Source organism: Podarcis bocagei (assembly GCF_964188305.1).
Source record: "Podarcis bocagei genome assembly, chromosome: 2".
Taxonomy (NCBI): domain Eukaryota; kingdom Metazoa; phylum Chordata; class Lepidosauria; order Squamata; family Lacertidae; genus Podarcis; species Podarcis bocagei.
Genome location: NC_138126.1, coordinates 11,083,884 through 11,106,357, shown reverse-complemented (window position 1 = coordinate 11,106,357; position 22,474 = coordinate 11,083,884). Strand labels below are relative to the sequence as shown.

The following is a 22,474-nucleotide window of genomic DNA, read 5'->3' as shown; positions in this document are numbered from 1 at the left end:
TGGGCTGAACAAAGACATTGGATTCTTATCTCACTATACATGACTAAACCATTTCTCACCTCCTCACCCCTTGCCTTTTCCTGTAAGACCTATTACAGTCGTTAAGAGTCGTCAACAGGCTCTCCCAGCTATCTGCCTATCTCCCATTCCCACCACCCTTCTGAGTAACACCCCTCCCCACCTTCTCACTATATAGAAGGATCTGGCAACTTCTGTTTCAGTGTATCTGAAGAAGTGTGCATGCACACGAAAGCTCATACCAAGAACTAACTTAGTTGGTCTTTAAGGTGCTACTGGAAGAAATTTTTTTATTTTGACTATGGCAGACCAACACGGCTACCTATCTACTACCAGCAATATGGGTGGGGTATAAAGAATAAATTATTATTATTATTATTATTATTATTATTATTATTATTATTATTATTAATAATTATTATGTTGTGAATGTGCGCTAAGTGTGCTGGAAACCGCAACCTAAATTGGAAAGCTGCATCCATTTTTGTTGTGAGGAGCCAGAGAAAACAGAAGAGTACAAACTGTAATATTTATACAACTTTATTATTCAGGATTGGTAGTCTCAAAACAAATCTAAAAAGCAGAAGCAGCTACTGTGCCAATTTTACATTTCCAACGGGGAAGCCTCTGAAGCCTTTCAAACTTCCCTTCCTTCCTTGGGTCAATCCTTCTCTTTGGTTTCAAAAGAATCACGTAAATTATCCCCAACATGGTTACTTCAGCCGGATGAATTCATTGGGGAGAAATTCCCAGTGCCAAGAGAGAAAGGTGCTGGTTGACTTTGCTCTGGCCAAGGAAAGAGCTGAGTTTTCTCTAGATTCTCCCAAGAGCAATTTTCATAGCATAACTTATTAAAATGAAGGCACTTTATTATATGTAAAAAAACTTTTCAACTATCACATGGAATCCACACAAACAATAAACAACAAGCCAGTTGAGGCAATGAGTTTTAGTCACTTAAAAGACTCAAGAACCTGCCCAAAGCATGTATTATGTGTGTGTATTGGGAGGTTCAGGTGGGGACAGGCCTCTGGGTGGCTCCTGCGACGCTCAAAAGATGGAAACCGAGGCTGAGGTCACATTTGCACCACCCCTTTAAAGCACATTTATAGCTTTTCTATGGTTTGTTAAAAGAATTCTGGAAACAGTAGTTTGTACTTCATAGACCTACAATTGCCAGCTCCCTTAAGAACTGAAGTTCCCAGGATTCCTTGGGGGGGAAGCTTTAAAAGTATTGTGTGGATGCAACCTTCTTACCATAGTTGAAGTTACATGGTTTAAATCCGCTGTGTGTTCTCACCTACATAAGGTCTCGATTCATCATCTAAACTCTGAGTGAGATTTGAACCCTGGTTGGGCGTCTCCCTTGTGTGGTGCTTTTGATGCCTCTTGAGGTTTGATTTACTGGTGAAGCTCTTTCCACATATTGAGCATTCATGGGGTCTCTGCCCTTTGTGAATACTCTGATGTCTAGTAAGGTTTGACTTCTGAGCAAAACATTTATTACAGACTGAACATTTGAAAGGTTTCTCCCCTGTGTGAGTTCTCTTATGTTCTGTAAGGTGTGAGCTGTGTGCGAAACATTTCCCACACTTAGAACATTTGTAGGGCTTCTTCTTTGTGTGAGTTATTTGATGTGCATTAAGGTATGAGCTGCGTGCGAAACTTTTCCCACACACAGAACATTTGTAGGGCTTCACACCTGTGTGAATTATTTGATGTGCATTCAGGTTTGATCTCACATTAAAGCTTTTCTTGCACACTGTACACTTGAAAGGCTTCTCCCCTGTGTGGGTTCTTTTATGTACTTTAAGGTTCCATTTATTGCGGTAGCTCTTTCCACAGTCTTCACATTTATGTGATTTCTGTCCTGTGTGAATCTTCTGATGGGCAGCAAACTGCTTCTGATTCCTGAAGCTCATGCCACACTCCAAACAAGTAAATCGCTTCGCCTCTGTAGGGCATGTGGGGCTGTTTCCATTGTTTCTGCTCCCACTGCTTATTTCTCCAGATTCTGCCATTTGAATTGTTTTCTCCTTTTTGGATGTTCTCAAAGAATCTCTGTTTTCTGGTTGTTCTCCTTGCTCAGTGAAGAAGCTACTTTGAGGAACGATGGATTTGTCTGTCTTCCGTTTTCTGTGGCTTCTCTTTTCCCTCCTTGGTCCATCGTGACTCAGGAGGTTCTGCTCCACCATCTCATCCTGTGCTTTTTTTGAAGATTTCCTTCTGTTCTCTCTCCACTGCACAACACCTGCTGGATAAAGAGAGAAGGAAAACATGGATGTCATAGAGAGATGGAAAGAGAGTGATTCAATCTAATATATTTCGTATTTTGTTACACTTTTGGGGCCATTGCTGCCAAAGCGGGCAATGAGTTGCCATCATGGGTGACCTTTCTTTCCACTCTGCTCAATATCCCGAGTCTGGTTTTGCCATTGCGTCAGATTCACCAGCAAGTTCCTAATCTTTATAGCAAATATTTTCTCAGTCTGCAGGTGGAAGCTTACATTGGCTTTAGGAAGCATAGCTATATTTTTTGTCCATCATGAGGTTAGATCAAGATTTCTAATTCTTGGTGCTTTGAAACTTTTCTAGTGCTCAAGAGCAGACAATACAGCCAAAGTAGCAGACTACGAACATAGGGAAAGTAGTTGTGAAGAAATAACAAAAAATCAAAAAGTACCCAGCTAAATTGAAAAATTTGTCTACAAGGCTTCCCGTATTTTTCGCTCTATAAGACGCACTTTCCCCCTCCTAAAAAGTAAGGGGAAGTGTGTGTGCATCTTATGGAGCGAATGCAGGTGGGAGGCTCTGCTCAGCGCTCCCCTTAAAGAGCCGTGTGGAGCGTGTGTGCGGCTCTTGGGGGCTTTTCCCCGAGGAAGAAAAGCGCTGTGATCCCGCTGGCTTAGCCGCACGCAGCCTCTCTCCGGCAGAGGTTGTGCGTGGCTACCCCATAAGCCCGGCCTGCGCAGTGATCCCACTTGTTTTCCTGGCTTCTGGGATTCAGAATTTTTCCTCTTGTTTTCCTCTTCCAAAAACTAGGTGCATCTTATGGTCTGGTACATCTTATAGAGCGGAAAATACAGTGTGTATATACACACACACTGTGTACAACCCAAGAACAGTACAGTTTCCCCAGCAAAGAGTCCTGCTGTTTCCCCAGCAAGCAGAACCTAAACAGAGTGGGTTCTATGACAGCCAAAGTTTCATCAGTCTCCAATTGCAAGTTTAGATTGGCTTTAGGGAGCATAGCTATGTTGTTCGTCCTGGTTAGAGCAAGATTTCTGATTCTTGATGCATTGAAACTGTCAGGGAACTGCCATCAGCTCAGAGGCGAGTGGTGGAAGAGCATTTGTGTTACAGGGAGCCTCCGAAGATCTTGCAAAGCATTTCTTCCTCTACGAGGAGGGAAGCCCTGCTTCCAGTGGGGAAGGGGCGCAGGGCGCAGGGATCAGAAGATGCTAGGAAGAGCCTCAACACCGAGCCTGAGCAAAGGGGAGGGGAGGCAAGTACCCCTTTGCCAGTGTCCACGTTGTGCAGTAGGTTTGCACACACACAGAGAGGAGAAGGATGGGGGTCACACGATTGTTATGCTGGGTAAGGTATAAGGACCGCCCACTCCCAGATTCTGCTAGCGACTGAGCAGACATGGACTTGTGACGCTCTGCAGTGTAAGATAGGTTGTACAGATAATGAAGCCTGGAAAAGACAGGTTGGAGTCTTGCTTGTTTGCTCTCGAGCAACCACACCATCACCTGACAGAAACTTTTCTAGTTCTTAAGAGTAGAATATACAGCAAAATACTATGAGCAACAAATGAAACATCAAAAAGTACATAGTTAAAGTGAGAAATTTCTGCACAAGCCTTTGTTAGCAATTTCACTCTTCCGAGGCTGCATTTTGTGATTAGTGGAAATCACACGGTCTGTCGGAAAGGAAGCATGAGAACCGGATATAATCCTATCTATATGTATTATGTGATGCACTTTCACTTTTGCCTGTTCTCTTTTGGAGCTGAATGAGAGAGAGCGTCATGATTCTGTGTCTGTGTAATATAGTGTAAATAAATACATAGTTTAGATCTACGGATGGTTCATTCTTCTTGCTGTGCATTGCCAGAAGATTAGCGTGCATAAATCAAGTTGGTTTATGTCGCTGGAGTGCCCTGGAGAAGAAGGGAATGCCTTTCCAGAGCTATGCTCTCCGAAGGACGCCCGGAGATTGGGGGGGGGGGCTGCAGATAGCCCGGAACGCTCTCCCAGCAGCCTTACATATATATAAAACTCAAGATCCTGTTTTTATTCCAAATGATTCTGGTAATTAAAGGACCAGGGCAATTTATGGAATGACAAAAAGTACTACCGAGGTTCATCTGGCAAGGGAAAAAACCAAGGATAAAATCTAAACTTTTAATAGATAAAAAAAGAAAGAGGTGGATTCTCAATGCCATATATGAAACTCTATTACGAGGCATCCTGCCTGTGTTGGTTGAAAGAGTGGATAACATTGGAAAATACGGATTTACTAGACTTGGAAGGTTATGATAACAGATTTGGGTGGCATTCTTATCTTTGGTATGACAAAGTAAAGTTTATAAAGGGTTTCTAAATCACGTGATAAGAAAGTCAATTTATGAAGTTTGGGACAAATATAAAAATCTGTTAGAACGAAAAACACCATAGTGGCTATCTCCAGTAGGGGCACTGACTGTTAAAAAATTAAATATTGAGGGAAGGTGGGCCACCTATGGTGAGATATGGATGGAAACCGATAAAGGATTAAAACTTCAACCATATAATCAAATAGAAGAAGTACTTAGGGGTTGGTTGCAATATCATCAAGTAAATGATATATTTAATGGAGATAAAAGCAATTTAGATTTCGAAAATAAATAATCTAGATTTCAAACCGAATTGTTGGAGCTCAAAGTTAAATTGCTATCAGAGATGTATACAGTGGTACCTCGAGTTGTATACGCTTCAGGTTACAAACTCTGCTAACCCAGAAATAGTACCTCGGGTTAAGACGTTTGCTTCAGGATGAGATCAGAAATTGCTGTGTGGCGGTGCAGCGGCAGCAGGAGGCCCCATTAGCTAAAGTGGTGCTTCAGGTTAAGAACAGTTTCAGATTAAGAATGGACCTCTGGAACAAATTAACTACTTAACCTGTGGTACCACTGTATATAATTTCTTTTTTAAAATTTCTGCACAAGCCACACACAAACACACACAACTCAAGAGCAGTATTGTTTCCCCAGCAAAGAGTACCTACATAGAGTGGGTTCTATGACAGTCAAGGCCTGGAGCTCAGAAGGAATTCAGCCTGGGACTTCCCTCCCCAATATGCATTACCCGGGAGTCCCATTACTTACCAGTATCCATATCTCTCTGAGCTGCGGCTTCACAGGGGGCTCTTCCTTGAAAAATGGCCTTCTGACTAACCATTTCCTCGTAACCAATGCAGGAGTCCTGTTCCTTGGTGGAATTAAGAACGGCTTGGAAAGTAGATTCATTGGGGCCTTTCCAATCTTCTCCGCCAGCAACAGGCTTAACTACATCCTCCCCTGGTTGTGTTTCCTCAGGAAACCCAATTCTGATATGGACGGTGGGCTTTTGTAGGACACCTTGGTCATACACAATGCAGATGTCTTGTCCCTTAGCAGCATCAACAACAGTCTGGGCTGGAAGTTGACTGGGGACCCTGGAGTCTAGTTTGCTGTGAATGGGACTCTCCACTGAGAGGGTTTTCTGCAAACACGCTTTTCTCTCACAGATGTTGGGGTTCTGCCAGATGTTTTCCTCACCCACAATGCAGACGTCCTGCTCCTTAGCAGCGTCAGGAACTGTCAGCACCGTGATTTCCCAGGGGGATCTGCAACTTCCTCCACGAAGAAAGGGTACATCCTCTTCCACCTCGACTGGGTGGGCTTCCTGCTGACCCTCAGTTCTCTTATGGACGATGGGCTTTGGCCTGATGGGTTCCCCGTAGACAATGCACAGGTCTGGCTCCCTAGAAGTATCAAGCATCATCATCCTGGCTGTGGCATCAACAACGGTCCGGGCTGGAGTTTTACTTGGGACACTGGAGTCTCCTTTGCTATCAACTGGACCCTCTACTGAGTGGGTTTCCTGCAAACATACCTTTCTCTTGCAGGTGTTGGGGTACTGCCAGATGTTTTCCTCACCTACAATGCACACATCCTGCTCCTTAGCAGCACCAGGAATTGTCTGTACCGTGATTTCCCAGGGGGATCTGCAACTTCCTCCAGGAAAAAGGGGTACATGCTCCTCCTCCTCCTCGACTGGGTGGGCTGGGTGGCCTTTCTTCTGACCCTCCGTTCTCTTATGGGTGATGGGCTTTGGCCTGATGGGTTCCCCATAGACAATGCACAGGTCTGGCTCCTTGCAAGTATCAAACATCATCATCCTGGCTGTGGTCCAACTGGGCTCCTTGCAACCTTCTTCTTAGCCACAGGAGTCTTCTGTTTCATCTACTGGCTGCCGCTTTCCCTTTGCCTGTTTAGGAAAGTAGATTGTTAGAAACAAAGCATCTTGAGAAACAGGAAATACAGAGAATTAGATGTTCAGTTTCTGTTAATTGATTCTCATGGGAAACTTGCAGATTCTGGCGTCACACAATTAACTCAAGGCAGTGTCAATTTACTCTTGGCAGAAAGCCCAGGTCTGCTTGACCTAGAAACTGCTTACTCTGATTGGTTAACGACCAGCACTCAACTCTTATCTAGGGATTGCTAGCTCAGTTTGATGTGAGGTGTGTTAGGAGTAGAAGTGCTGTGTATGGTTTTGAGAGAGAGAGAAAGAGAGGATTTATTTTGCTTTTATTTGTATGCAGAAACTCTGCTGGTTTTATTTTCTCCTTTTAATAAATCCTGTAAATAGTTATTCTGAGTCTAGCTGACTAGTCATTACCGCCGCAACTAGCTTCTTTGCTGTGCAGGAAAACTCTGCTACGTTTGGGCTAAAGCCAATAGGGCTATGCCTGACACTCCAAAGTTCCATGAGGTTATGGGCATTGTGCTGCCAGCCTGAGTTGCGGTGGTGTCAGCATCAACGGCGTTGGTTCCAGTAGTTCCAGAGGTTGTTGTTCCTGGCTGGTTCCTGACCGTGGTGAGCTGGTGACACAGCGGACAGAAGGACAACAGCTGCAGCGTGTGAGTGCTGGGCGCTGTGGTTCCTGTTTTCTCTCTCGGTGGTCGTGAGTAGCTGGTTCCGGGTTCCAGGGACATCGCTCTCAAGATGGCCTCACAACCAGTTCAGATGGCTTTTGAGCGTCTGAATGACTCCAATTACTTGCTGTGGTCGGAACGCATGCAGGCAGTGCTGCAGAGGGATCGTCTCTGGCAAGTGGTGAGTAAGTTTCCTGCGAAGCCTGATGATGAAGACCTCGATACAGACCAAAGAGCAAGGGCCACAATTGTCTTGGGGCTGGAAGATTCCCAGTTGCCGTATGTGAGGGGAATCAATACAGCTAGAGGTGTGTGGCAAGCACTTAAAGAACTCCATGTGCGTGGGACAGCGGTTTCCAAGCTGTTCATTCACAAGGCATTGTACAAGGCAATGTTACAGCCTGGGGTTACAATGCAGGAACACCTACACAGTTTACAGTTAAAGTTTGCAGCGCTACAGGAAAGAGACTGTGCGTTAGACCAGCAGGAGAAGGTGGCTATTATTTTGAGTTCTCTCCCGGAAAGCTGGGATAATTTAGTTTTGTCTCTAGAAGGCATACAGGAGCATGATTTATCAGTCAGTTACGTTACTGGGCGTTTGATTGAAGAATGGCAGAAGAGGCAAGAAAGGTCGTTGGCTGCAGAGGCTTCTACAGGCGGGCGGTTTGGAAGGAGTTCTCATGCCGTGCCAGAGGTGAAGCAAAAGCAGCGTACCGGTGAGGAGTCAGCGTTTGCTGTTAGGCGTTGTTTCCGATGTGGGTCCTCAGCGCATCTAAAACGACAATGTCCGGAGTTGGTCAAGTCTCAGTGGCCGGTGCAAGAGCAGAGACGAGATCAGCAGCAGCAGCAGCGTAAAAAGAAATTCTTCAAACGAAAACAGTCGGCTCAGCTGGTGACCGGCGAGGTGAAGATTGCTGATGAGAAACAAGCTGTCTGGGTGGTCGATTTGGGAGCATCTCGCCACATCGTGAACTCAGATGACTTGTTTGTTTCCAAGAACTCAGCACAGCGCAGCCAGGTGGCTCTAGCAGATGGAAGTACTTCCGAAGTGATTTCAGGGGGTGCAGTTTTTGTTCCTTGTCTTCGTGAATGCCTGCAAAATGTACTGTGTGTGCCTTCATTAAGGAGCAATCTGATGTCTGTAGATTGTTTGCTAAAAGCTGGGTTTAAAGTGCATTTTGAAGGAGACAGTTGCATGATTAAGAAGGCTGGTGAGATTTTAGGCACTGCTAAGTCAGAGGGAGGCTTGTTTTGGCTTAAAGCAGGATCTCAAGTTGCAGCAGTAGTCAGTAAATCTCAGCCTGCAGTGAATAACAAAGCTATACATGACAACTGTGTGCACTTATTGCATAGGAAATTGGGGCATGCTGGCTGGAAAAGTGTACTAAAAATGTCTGAATTGGCTGATGGGGGTAATTTAAAGAGTTGTAACAAGTACCTTGACTGTAATGTGTGTAAAAAGGTTAAAACCCACAGAGTCTCTTACCCCAGAAGTGACAGAGATAGTGAGTCACCGCTACAGCTGGTTCACATGGACGTAATTGGTCCATTTGCTGTAAGCAGGGGTGGATCGCGTTTTTCACTAACAATTGTGGATGACGCTACACGTTATTCTTGGGTTTTTCCCATGAAGAATAAGGGTGATGTGTTCACTAAGTTTAAAGGCTGGGTGGCATCTGTGGAAAGATTTCTATCCACTAAACTTAAAAGGATTCAGACGGACAGAGGTGGCGAATTTATGTCAAATGCCTTTAGAGATTGGTTACAGAAGCATGGCATTGGGCATAGAAAAACGAACGTTTTTCCCCCAGAGGAGAATGGCGTTGCAGAGCAAAAAAACAGATCTTTACAAGATATGATGTTTGCCATGCTTGAAGATGCTGATTTGCCCATGTCTTATTGGGGGGAGAGCATGCTCACCGCGTGTTATCTCCAAAATAGGCTCTTTCATCAAACAATAGGTACAACCCCGTACTTTAAATTGTTTCAGAAAAAACCCAAAATTGACCATTTGCATGTGTTTGGATCAAAGGCCTGGGTATTAATTCCGAAACAAATGAGGAAGAAGGGAGATCCTAAGACCAAACAGTTAGTGTTTGTGGGTTACCAGGAGCTGGGAAAAGGTTTCCGCTTTGCTGAAGGGACAAATGGCATTGTGATCTCCAGGAATGCCAGTTTTTGTGAACATAGTGGCTGGGAGAGACTACATGCCAATACTGAGGTTTGGTTTGAACCTTCCCAGGAGCTTCATGACTCTAAAGGTAGACACAGGGAGTCAGAGTCTGAGGGGGAGGAAAGTTCAGATAAGAGCTCTCAGGAAAGTGAAGTTAGCTAAAGACCAGTTGCTAAGCAACAAAAGAGAGGTCGTAGTTCTGAGGAGGAAAGTGGGTCAGAAGAAAAATTTTCTCCCAGAAGATCTAAAAGACAAAACAAAGGAGTGCCTCCGGTGCGTTTTTCTCCAGATACTGCAAATGTGTTTAGTGTGATTGCAGAGCCCAAGAGTTTTCAGGAAGTGTTAAAGTTACCAAAAGAGGAGGCAGAGTGCTGGAAACAGGCAATGGAGGAAGAGATGTCCTCTCTGAATGAGCACAAGGTTTTTACACCAGTAGCAGCGCCTGAGGGGGCAAAGATTGTAGGCTGCAGGTGGGTGTACAAACTTAAACCTCTGGTGACAGGAGAGTACAAATACAAAGCTCGTTTAGTGGCTCAAGGATATTCTCAGAGGCCTGGAAAAGATTATGACGAGATTTTTTCCCCTACTGCCAAGGGGGACAGTGTAAGGCTGATCCTAACGCTTGGAGCAAAGAGAAAACTCCTGTTAAACCATTTTGATATCCAGACTGCATATTTACATGCATCAATATCAGAAGACCTGTATCTAGCCGAACCGCCTGGTTATGAGACAGGTTCCAATAGAGTGTTGAAATTAAACAAAGCTCTATATGGTCTCAAACAGGCTGCAAGATCTTGGAACAAATGTTTCCATGAGGCCTTAGTGTCATTTGGTTTCAAGCAGAGTACAGCTGACAATTGTGTTTATGTACGTGGTACAGGCAGTGATCAAGAGTTTTGTCTGATTTATGTAGATGATGTATTGTATGCCTGCAAAACAGATAAACAAACTAAAAGGTTTGCCAAGCAATTGTCCAGTAAGTTCAAAGTGAAAGACTTAGGCCCGGTTAGGACATATCTAGGGTTGGAAGTGTGCTGGGCCCAAGATGGCAGCTGTCTAATTAGTCAGCAGAACAAAGTTAAACAACTACTGACTACATACAGGATGCAGGATTGCAAAGGGGCAGTGGTGCCTATGGATCCAGGTTTCATAAAAACACTTCATGTAGATGAGAGTCCTGAATTTGAACATCCTGATGTATATCACTCTGTAATTGGAAGTTTATTGTATCTAGCACAGTGGTCCAGACCTGATATTAGTTATGCAGTAGGCATATTAAGTAGATTGGTCTCAAAACCCACACTAAATGCCTGGAAAGGGGTAAAACAAGTTCTGAGGTATCTCAAACAGACAATTGGCTATATGTTACAATTAAATTCTTCAGAGGATGAAATGTTGAGTTGCTTCTGTGATAGTGACTGGGGAAATTTGCCGGATAGAAAATCTGTCACAGGACTAGTCATAATGGTCGGTGGAGCTTTAATCAGCTGGCGGTCACGCAAGCAAGACGTTGTAAGTGTGTCATCAACGGAATCAGAGTACGCCGCATTGAGTGAATTGTGCAACGAGGTGATTTATTTCAAGCATTTGTTAGCAGATTTAAATGTAAATTGTGGAGAACCAGTACAAGTTTACATTGATAATCAAGCTTGTATAACCTTAAGTAAAACAGAGGGTTTCAAATCGCGTTCCAAACATATCTCTGTAAAATACCAAAATGTACGTTGCTGTGTACAGGACAATATAATCACATGTACTTATGTATCAAGTGAAGAAAATGTAGCAGATGTATTAACTAAACCATTGGCAAAGGTAAAGAACAAGCGAATGTGCAAAGGTTTAGGTTTGCTGGAAAAATGATCTCCTACATAGGTGTATTTGATGTTAATTGTTCAGCAGAATCTGTGAGGGGGTGTTCAGTTTCTGTTAATTGATTCTCATGGGAAACTTGCAGATTCTGGCGTCACACAATTAACTCAAGGCAGTGTCAATTTACTCTTGGCAGAAAGCCCAGGTCTGCTTGACCTAGAAACTGCTTACTCTGATTGGTTAACGACCAGCACTCAACTCTTATCTAGGGATTGCTAGCTCAGTTTGATGTGAGGTGTGTTAGGAGTAGAAGTGCTGTGTATGGTTTTGAGAGAGAGAGAAAGAGAGGATTTATTTTGCTTTTATTTGTATGCAGAAACTCTGCTGGTTTTATTTTCTCCTTTTAATAAATCCTGTAAATAGTTATTCTGAGTCTAGCTGACTAGTCATTACCGCCGCAACTAGCTTCTTTGCTGTGCAGGAAAACTCTGCTACGTTTGGGCTAAAGCCAATAGGGCTATGCCTGACACTCCAAAGTTCCATGATTAGAAGCACAGGAGTATCCCCGTATGCACACTGGACACTCACTGGTTTAGGAAAACAGCTCAGAAATGAATCTTTTCCTTCATGATCCTCATGTACACAAGAGAATAGTAACTTTGGCCACTTAGCTCAGTACTGTCTACACTGACAGGCAGCAGCTCCCAGGGTTTCATATGGGAAGCCTCTCCCAAGCCCTACATGGAGATACTGGGGACTGAACTTGCCACCTTCTGCAATGCAAGGCAGGCACGCCACCACTGAGCTGCGTTCCTTCCCCCTAAGACTCTTTCAATCTTTGCTCCAGGAAATGTTGCAACCTCCACCTGCAGAAGCCCTAATACACATCCTGTCCCTCTTTTCCGTTTTGTTGTGGACTCCAGGCTGCAGCTCTGTCTTAAGCAAGATCCCCCTTCTTAGTGAAAAATGTGAACAACGCAAAACACAAATGGCAAGAGGATGCCTTCCGGACCCCACCCCATCTCAACCTCCCAGGGGAAGAAATCTCTCTCTTGCACCCTTCCTTGATACCCACATTCCTCCTCCTGCACAATGAGAAATCCCTTGTTTTCACTTTCTCATTCTTCCAAAGGGCTGTCATCCTTTGACTCACCCAGGTCCCCTTAGGGATGCTGCCGAGGGGAGTGTTGTGTCCGTGTGATTTGAAGTTTGAAGTAAAACAGACAAAGGAAGATCCCTAATCGTTAATAGGGAGAAATCTGTGCTTTCTACAAGGGACAGAGTGATTAAACGTGAGATTGTATATAAATGATCTTCTCAGTTACGTTTCTGAAAGTAAAGCTATTTGGAATATAAATAGTCTGGATATTGCACATGATCAACACACAAACACGCCAACCTTTTTTCACGATCCCCGCCTATCGCTGAACTTCATTCCTTCTGCCTAAGACTCTGATGATATTTGCTCCTGAAATGTAGCAACCTTTACCTGAAGAAGCCCCAAAACACACCCTGTCCCTCTTTCCTCTTCTGTTATTGACTCTGGGCTGCAGCTCTGCAAGGACTCTCCCTTAAGCAATCATGCTCCTACATGGACACTGCCCCTTAGTGAAATATTTAATTAATGCAAAAGCCAAGAGGCTACCCTCTTGACCCCACCCCAGTTTACCCATCCACGGGGAGAATTCCCTCTCTTGCACTCTTCCTTGCTGACCATTGTCCTCCTCCCACAAAACTGGAGAGCCCCTTGTTGTCACTTTCTCATTCCTTCAGAGGAATGCCAGCCTCCTTTGACACACCCAGGTCATCTTAGGACTAAGGCAGGTCTACATTTGAGACTCAGAGCAGCAGCCCCTTGTGAGATCAAGTCTGCATTTCAAATGCCACAAAGGGGAAGAAAGAGGGGGAAAACAGGGACCCCCAGTTCAGAAATTTCTACCCAATTCCAGTATGTCTTATCTTGAGTTCTTGGTAGGCTCCAGCTCACCCCTTCTGGTAGACACTGGTGAATTCACAGACTTTCCTTCTTCATCTCAAGCCCCTTCACTGTCCCACTTGGGTGTTTGCTCAGATAAATGAGGCCAGGTGTTGATCGTTTATGTGGGAAGTGCAAAGGCTGCTGGGAATTGGAGTTCACAGAAAAACAAACTGTTGGAGTGAGGAAGCATGACCTGAAAAGAGAACTCAGACAGCAGAGATAGATAGATAGAGCAATGGATAGATGATAGATAGATAGATAGATAGATAGATAGATAGATAGATGATAGATAGATAGATAGATAGATGATAGATAGATAGATAGATAGATAGATAGGTAGGGAGGTAGATAGAGATCCTCTTTTCCCTGTGCACTTTGATTTATTGCTTTCTTGTTTTGTTTTGTTTTGAATTTGTTGTTGCCTGGGCTATTGTCCTCCATCTTAGGATGATGCAGCATTCAGCCATCTAACTGGACATGTAGATAGCGCTACTTAACTGGCCAGCTCACCCCTTCAGACAGGCAGTGGTGAATTAACAAAATTTCCTTCTTTATCTCAAGCCCCTTCACTGTCCCTCTTGGGTGTTTGCTCAGAGAAATGGGGCCGGCTGTTAATCGTTTCTGTGGGAAGTGCAAAGTTTGCTGGGAACTGGAGTTCACAGAAAAGCAAACTGCAACAGGGAGGAAGCGTGATCTGAAAAGAGAAATTAAACAGCATAGAGACAGACAGAAATGCCCTCTTTTCCCCTCCTGCCCTTTGAGCTATAGCTTTCTTGTTTTTTGTTTTTGTTTAAATTGTGGCCCGGTTTCACATATTGTCAATATAATAACATCAACTTTTGTGGTTTTCTTAAAAAAATTTTTTTGACCCTGGTAATGTTAGCTTGACCACAAGCTAGTCCAGCATTCTATTTTCTACAGTGGCCAATCGGATAGTTCTAGGAAGACCAGTTACTGGACGTAGAAGACCCAGAATCTGGTGTTCAGAAGTTGAGGGGTCCTGAACATGATGGTACTATTGTGCATCAAACCTTTTGTAGCAATGAATTTTATACACTGTAGAGTTGCCATATGTCTGGGGAAACCTGGACATGTCCTCTTTGGGGGCGCAACATGCCCACCTGGGCAGACTTTTTCTTTTTAAAGGAAATGTCTAGGTTTTGGGAGGGTTATTTGGGCTCAGGCAGCTGGAGATAGGCCTGCTGCTCCAATGGTTTTAACTGTTTTACATTTGTGTGTGTTTGGTTGTTCTCTGTTATTATTGAGGGAGTGGAGATGTGTCTGGAAGGAGAGGAGCTGGGAAGAATAGCAGGGTCCCCCATCACAGTGGTTAAGGGTAGGGGGAGTGGAGGGAGACCGGGTTATGCCCAGATGGCACACTGCCTGCTGGTTTTAACCCTTGCCGGTCTTCAAACCATCAGGCTGAAGCCGGATAGACGGATAGGACCAGTGCCTAATCCAATACCGCTCTTACCTGTAACCAATAAAGTTGTGACCAATTTTAGCCCATTAACCTTAATTATGGTGTCTTGTGTTGTTATTTACCACTGGTGGGAGGCGGGAACTCGCCATGCAAAGCCACTTCCGACCTTGGGAGGAGGTGGTGTTGCAGGCTCACGCCCCCGACACTGGTGGGAGGCGGGAACTCGCCACACAAGGGAGATGCCTTTTCCAGAGTTGGGTGTACCGGAGGACACTCAGAGTTCCCCAACCTGGGGAATTGATGATGGTTGAGAGAACTGCTGGTTTTGGGGGACATCAATGTGAGCAATTTCACTCCTCCGATACTGCAGATGAGATTGTTGTAAATCACATGCCTGTTTGGGACGATGGTGGGAAAGGAAGACAGTCTTATCTCTTCTGCTGTGGATCCTATTATACTGTACTTTCACTTTTATTTCTTTCTGTTTGTTCTCTCAGAGCTGGAGAGAACGGACGTCGTTATGCTTTTGTCTGTACCTAGTGTGTAAATAAATAGTAGATTAGCTCTACGATGTCTCACGCTTCTTGCCGTGTTTTGCCAAAAGCTTAGTGTGCATATATCATTATGATGCATGTCGCTAGAAGCACACTGGAGAGAAGAGAGATGCCTTTTCCAGAGCTGAGCGTACCGGAGGACGCTCAGAGTTCGGGGGGCTTGCAGGCACCCCCAGGGCATTTTCCAACCATCAGCACCAAGGTGACTGGCTGTGGATATCATGATGACCGTGGGTCTGTCTCCACATGTCACCACCCGAGGCATGTGGCCGGCCACACTCTGATCCTTGCTTAATCAATTGGGGTTTAAGAGGGGGTTGCAAAAATGGGGAACCTGAGAACAGGCCTTTCCTGAGGAGCCTCCTCACTCCTGGAACGCTCTTCCCAGGGAGATTCTCCTGGTTCTTTCCTTCCTTATTTTTAGGCACCAGCCGTTCAGCCAATGAGTGAATGCAGAGCTGTGAGTGATTTGTGAGTGGTTTAGATACCAGGCAATAGGAATCCTCTGAGTCCTCAAAAGCTGCTTCTCCTTTCCTTTGAGTGTACTTATTCTGATCCTTGTGCCTTTAACAGCTGTCTTACTAAATAAAATCCAACTTGTCTTCTGCAATTCACCAATCTTTTAGGGTTCTTTGAGCAGCTAGGGCAAAGTGGTTTAACCATCAGTTTTGCTCCCGCAGTAATGTTGGAAACTGTAGCTCTGTGAGGAGAATAGCAGGTCTCCCCTAACCCATCTCAGCACTGTTAACCTTTAGCTCCCAGAATTCCTTGTGGGAAGCCATGACTGTTTAAAGCAGTATCACATTGCTTCCACTGCATGGGAAACCCAGCAATATGGGCGGGGTATAAAGAATAAATTATTATTAATATTATTATTTATAATTATTATGTTGTGAATGTGTGCTAAGTGTGCTGGAATCTGCAACCTAAATTGGAAAGCTGCATCCATTTTTGTTGTGAGGAACCAGAGAAAACAGAAGAGTACAAACTGTAATATTTATGCAACTTTATTATTCAGGATTGGTAGTCTCAAAACAAATCTAAAAAGCAGAAGCAGCTACTGTGCCAATTTTACATTTCCAACAGGGGAGCCTCTGAAGCCTTTCAAACTTCCCTTCCTTCCTTGGGTCAATCCTTCTCTTTGGTTTCAAAAGCCTAAAGAATCACGTAAATTATCCCCAACATGGTTACTTCAGCTGGATGAATTTATTGGGGAGAAATTCCCAGGGTCAAGAGAGAAAGGTGCTGGTTGACTTTGCTCTGGCCAAGGAAAGAGCTGAGTTTTCTGTAGATTCTCCCAAGAGCAATTTTCATAGCATAACTTATTAAAATGAAGGCACTTTATTATATGTAAAAAATCTTTTCAACAATCACATGGAATCCACACAAACAATAAACAACAAGCCAGTTGAGGCAATGAGTTTTAGTCACTTAAAAGACCCAAGAACCTGCCCAAAGCATGTATTATGTGTGTGTATTGGGAAGTTCAGGTGGGGACAGGCCTCTGGGTGGCTCCTGCGACGCCCAAAAGATGGAAACCGAGGCTGAGGTCACATTTGCACCACCCCTTTAAAGCACATTTATAGCTTTTCTATGGTTTGTTAAAAGAATTCTGGAAACAGTAGTTTGTACTTCATAGACCTACAGTTGCCAGCTCCCTTAAGAACTGAAGTTCCCAGGATTCCTTGGGGGGAAGCTTTAAAAGTATTGTGTGGATGCGACCTTCTTACCATAGTTGAAGTTACATGGTTTAAATCTGCTGTGTGTTCTCACCTACATAAGGTCTCGATTCATCATCTAAACTCTGACTGAGATTTGAACCCTGGTTCGGTGTCTCCCTTGTGTGCAGCTTTTGATGCCTCTTGAGGTTTGATTTACGGGTGAAGCTCTTTCCACATATTGAGCATTCATGGGGTCTCTGCCCTTTGTGAATGCTCTGATGTCTCGTAAGGTTTGACATCTTAGCAAAACATTTATTACAGACTGAACATTTGAAAGGTTTCTCCCCTGTGTGAGTTCTTATATGTTCTGTAAGGTATGAGTTGTGTGCGAAACGTTTCCCACACTTTGAACATTTGAAAGATTTCTCCGCTGTGTGAGTTCTTTGATGTGCACTAAGGTATGAGCTGCGTGCGAAACGTTTCCCACACACAGAACATTTGTAGGGCTTCACCCCTGTGTGGGTTCTTTTATGTACTTTAAGGTTCCATTTGCTGCAGAAGCTCCTTCCACACTCCAAACAAGTAAATCGCTTCACCTCTGTAGGGCATGTGGGGCTGTTTCCATTGTTTCTGCTCCCACTGCTTATTTCTCCAGATTCTGCCGTTTGAATTGTTTTCTCCTTTTTGGATGTTCTCAAAGAATCTCTGTTTTCTGGTTGTTCTCCTTGCTCAGTGAAGAAGCTACTTTGAGGAACGATGGATTTGTCTGTCTTCCGTTTTCTGTGGCTTCTCTTTTCCCTCCTTGGTCCATCGTGACTCAGGAGGTTCTGCTCCACCATCTCATCCTGTGCTTTTTTTGAAGATTTCCTTCTGTTCTCTCTCCACTGCACAACACCTGATGGATAAAGAGAGAAGGAAAACATGGATGTCATAGAGAGATGGAAAGAGAGTGATTCAATCTAATATATTTCGTATTTTGTTACACTTTTGGGGCCATTGCTGCCAAAGCGGGCAATGAGTTGCCATCATGGGTGACCTTTCTTTCCACTCTGCTCAATATCCTGAGTCTGGTTTTGCCATTGCGTCAGATTCACCAGCAAGTTCCTAATCTTTAGAGCAAATATTTTCTCAGTCTGCAGGTGGAAGCTTACATTGGCTTTAGGAAGCATAGCTATATTCTTTGCCCATCATGAGGTTAGATCAAGATTTCTAATTCTTGGTGCTTTGAAACTTTTCTAGTGCTCAAGAGCAGACAATGCAGCCAAAGTAGCAGACTACGAACATAGGGAAAGTAGTTGTGAAGAAATAACAAAAAATCAAAAAGTACCCAGCACAATTGAAAAATTTGTCTACAAGGCTTACCGTATTTTTCGCTCTATAAGACGCACTTTTCCCCTCCTAAAAAGTAAGGGGAAGTGTGTGTGCGTCTTATGGAGCGAATGCAGGTGGGAGGCTCTGCTCAGCGCTCCCCTTAAAGAGCCGTGTGGAGCGTGTGTGCGGCTCTTGGGGGCTTTTCCCCGAGGAAGAAAAGCGCTGCGATCCTGCTGGCTGTCCTGGCTTCTTGCTTAGCCGCACGCAGCCTCTCTCAGGCAGAGGTTGTGCGTGGCTACCCCATAAGCCAGGGCTGCACAGTGATCCCACTTGCTTTCCTGGCTTCTGGGATTCAGAATTTTTTGCCTCTTGTTTTCCTCTTCCAAAAACTAGGTGTGTCTTATGGTCTGGTACATCTTATAGAGCGAAAAATACGGTGTGTATACACACACACACACACACACACACACACACACACACACACTGTGTACAACCCAAGAACAGTACAGTTTCCCCAGCAAAGAGTCCTGCTGTTTCCCCAGCAAGCAGAACCCAAATAGAGTGGGTTCTATGACAGAGCCAAAGTTTCATCAGTCTCCAGTTGCAAGCTTAGATTGGCTTTAGGCAGCATAGCTATGTTGTTCATCCTGGTTAGAGCAAGATTTCTGATTCTTGATGCATTGAAACTGTGAGGGAACTGCCATCAGCTCAGAGGCGAGTGGTGGAAGAGCAGTTGAGTTACAGGGAGCCTCCGAAGATCTTGTGAAGCAGTTCTTCCTCTGCGAGGAGGGAAGCCCTGCTTCCAGTGGGGAAGGGGCACAGGGCGCCGGGATCAGAAAATGCTAGGGAGAGCCTCAACACCGAGCCTGAGCAAAGGGGGGGGGGAGGCAAGTACCCCTTTGCCAGTGTCCACGTTGTGCAGTAGGTTTGCGCACAGAGAGAGAGGAGAGCGATGGGGATCACAGGACTGTTATGCTGGGTAAGGTATAAGGACCGCCCACTCCCAGATTCTGCTAGCGAATGAGCAGACATGGACTTGTGATGCTCTGCACTGTAAGATAGGTTGTACAGATAATAAAGCCTGGAAAAGACAGGTTGGAGTCTTGCCTGCTTGCTCTTGAGCAACCATACCATCTCCTGACAGAAACTTTTCTAGTTCTTAAGAGTAGAAAATACAGCAAAATACTATGAGCAACATCAAAAAGTACATAGTTAAATTGAGAAATTTCTGCACAAGCCTTTGTTAGCAATTTCACTCTTCCGAGGCTGCATTTTGTGACTAGTGGAAATCACACGGTCTGTCGGAAAGGAAGCATGAGAACCGGTTTATGTCGCTGGAGCGCCCTGGAGAAGAAGGGAATGCCTTTCCAGAGCTATGCTCTCCGAAGGACGCTCGGAGATCGGGGGGGGGGGGCTGCAGATAGCCCGGAACGCTCTCCCAGCAGCCTTACATATATATAAAACTCAAGATCCTGTTTTTATTCCAAATGATTCTGGTAATTAAAGGACCAGGGCAATTTATGGAATGACAAAAAGGACTACCGAGGTTCATCTGGCAAGGGAAAAAACCAAGGATAAAATCTAAACTTTTAATAGATAAAAAAAGAAAGAGGTGGATTCTCAATGCCAGATATGAAACTCTATTACGAGGCATCCTGCCTGTGTTGGTTGAAAGAGTGGATAACATTGGAAAATACGGATTTACTAGACTTGGAAGGTTATGATAACAGATTTGGGTGGCATTCTTATCTTTGGTATGACAAAGTAAAGTTTATAAAGGGTTTCTAAATCACGTGATAAGAATGTCAATTTATGAAGTTTGGGAGAAATATAAAAATCTGTTAGAACGAAAAACACCATGGTGGCTATCTCCAGTAGGGGCATTGACTGTTAAAAAATTAAATATTGAGGGAAGGTGGGCCACCTATGGTGAGATATGGATGGAAACCGATAAAGGATTAAAACTTCAATCATATAATCAAATAGAAGAAGTACTTAGGGGTTGGTCGCAATATCATCAAGTAAATGATATATTTAATGGAGATAAAAGAAACTCAGATTTCGAAAATAAAAATCTAGATTTCAAACCGAATTGTTGGAGCTCAAAGTTAAATTGCTATCAGAGATGTATACAGTGGTACCTTGAGTTGCATACGCTTCAGATTACAGACTCCGCTAACCCAGAAATAGTACCTCGGGTTAAGAAGTTTGCTTCAGGATGAGAACAGAAATTGCTGTGTGGCGGTGCAGCGGCAGCAGGAGGCCCGATTAGCTAAAGTGGTGCTTCAGGTTAAGAACAGTTTCAGATTAAGAATGGACCTCTGGAACAAATTAAGTACTTAACCTGTGGTACCACTGTATATAATTTCTTTTTTAAAATTTCTGCACAAGCCACACACACACATACACACACACGCACACACACAACTCAAGAGCAGTATTGTTTCCCCAGCAAAGAGTACCTACATAGAGTGGGTTCTATGACAGTCAAGGCCTGGAGCTCAGAAGGAATTCAGCCTGGGACTTCCCTCCCCAATGTGTATTACCCTGGAGTCCCATTACTTACTAGTATCCATACCTCTCTGAGCTGTGGCTTCACAGGGGGCTCTTCCTTGAAAAATGGCCTCCTGACTAACCATTTCCTCGTACCCAATGCAGGAGTCTTGTTCCTTGGTGGCATTAAGAACGGCTTGGAAAGTAGATTCCTTGGGGCCTTTCCAATCTCCTCCGCCAGCAACAGGCTTAACTACATCCTCCCCTGCTTGTGTTTCCTCAGGAAACCCAATTCTGATATGGACGGTGGGCTTTTGTAGGACACCTTGCTCATACACAATGCAGATGTCTTGTCCCTTAGCAGCATCACCAACAGTCTGGGGTGGAAGTTCACTGGGGACCCTGGAGTCTAGTTTGCTGTGAATGGGACTCTCCACTGAGAGGGTTTTCTGCAAACACGCTTTTCTCTCACAGATGTTGGGGTTGTGCCAGATGTTTTCCTCACCCACAATGCACACGTCCTGCTCCTTAGCAGCGCCAGGAACTGTCAGCACCGTGATTTCCCAGGGGGATCTGCAACTTCCTCCACGAAGAAAGGGTACATCCTCATCCACCTCGACTGGGTGGGCTTCCTGCTGACCCTCAGTTCTCTTATGGACGATGGGCTTTGGCCTGATGGGTTCCCCGTAGACAATGCACAGGTCTGGCTCCCTAGAAGTATCAAGCATCATCATCCTGGCTGTGGCATCAACAACGGTCCGGGCTGGAGTTTTACTTGGGACACTGGAGTCTCCTTTGCTATCAACTGGACCCTCCACTGAGTGGGTTTCCTGCAAACATACCTTTCTCTTGCAGGTGTTGGAGTACTGCCAGATGTTTTCCTCACCTACAATGCACACATCCTGCTCCTTAGCAGCACCAGTTATTGTCTGTACTGTGATTTCCCAGGGGGATCTGCAACTTCCTCCAGGAAAAAGGGGTACATGCTCCTCCTCCTCCTCGACTGGGTGGGCTGGGTGGCCTTTCTTCTGACCCTCCGTTCTCTTATGGACGATGGGCTTTTGCCTGATGGGTTCCCCATAGACAATGCACAGGTCTGGCTCCTTGCAAGTATCAAACATCATCATCCTGGCTGTGGTCCAACTGGGCTCCTTGCAACCTTCTTCTTAGCCACAGGAGTCTTCTGTTTCATCTACTGGCTGCTGCTTTCCCTTTGCCTGTTTAGGAAAGTAGATTGTTAGAAACAAAGCATCTTGAGAAACAGGAAATACAGAGAATTAGAAGCACAGGAGCATCCCCGTATGCACACTGGACACTCACTGGTTTAGGAAAACAGCTCAGAAATGAATCTTTTCCTTCATGATCCTCATGTACACAAGAGAATAGTAACTTTGGCCACTTAGCTCAGTACTGTCTACACTGACGGGCAGCAGCTCCCAGGGTTTCATATGGGAAGCCTCTCCCAAGCCGTACATGGAGATGCTGGGGACTGAACTTGCCACCTTCTGCAATGCAAGGTAGGCACTCCACCATTGAGCTGCGTTCCTTCCCCCTAAGACTCTTTCAATCTTTGCTCCAGGACATGTTGCAACTTCCACCTGCAGAAGCCCTAATACACATCCTGTCCCTCTTTCCCCTTCTGTTGTTGACTCTGGGTTGCAGCCCTGCAAGGACTCTCCATTAGGCAATTGAGGCCCAGAGAAGCAGCCCCTTGCAGAGGTGTGAGATCAAGTCTGCATTTCAAATTCCACAAAGGAGAAGAAAGAGGGGGGGAAACAGGGACCCCCAGTTCAGAATTTTCTGCCCAATCTCAGCACGTCTTATCTTGAGTTCTTGGTAGGGTACTTTGAGTGCTGCATATGTACCCT

General features: G+C 44.8%; 1 protein-coding gene and 1 long non-coding RNA gene across 2 annotated transcripts; one reads left to right on the top strand and one right to left on the bottom strand.

Annotated features, from left to right (window-relative positions):
- Positions 1-542: 542 nt before the first annotated feature.
- LOC308579562 (uncharacterized protein) lies at positions 543-21,733 on the bottom strand (the record flags this gene model as incomplete). The annotated part of the gene is made up of 2 exons (XM_081180577.1): positions 543-2,272; positions 20,680-21,733. 2 exons carry the CDS (start codon positions 21,731-21,733, stop codon positions 1,296-1,298), a joined length of 2,031 nt encoding a protein of 676 aa, XP_081036703.1. The 3' UTR covers positions 543-1,295.
- LOC308581334 lies at positions 7,524-11,612 on the top strand. Its single transcript, XR_014004982.1, has 2 exons — positions 7,524-9,851; positions 10,318-11,612. It is a non-coding gene; the product is annotated as an uncharacterized lncRNA (long non-coding RNA).
- Positions 21,734-22,474: the final 741 nt, after the last annotated feature.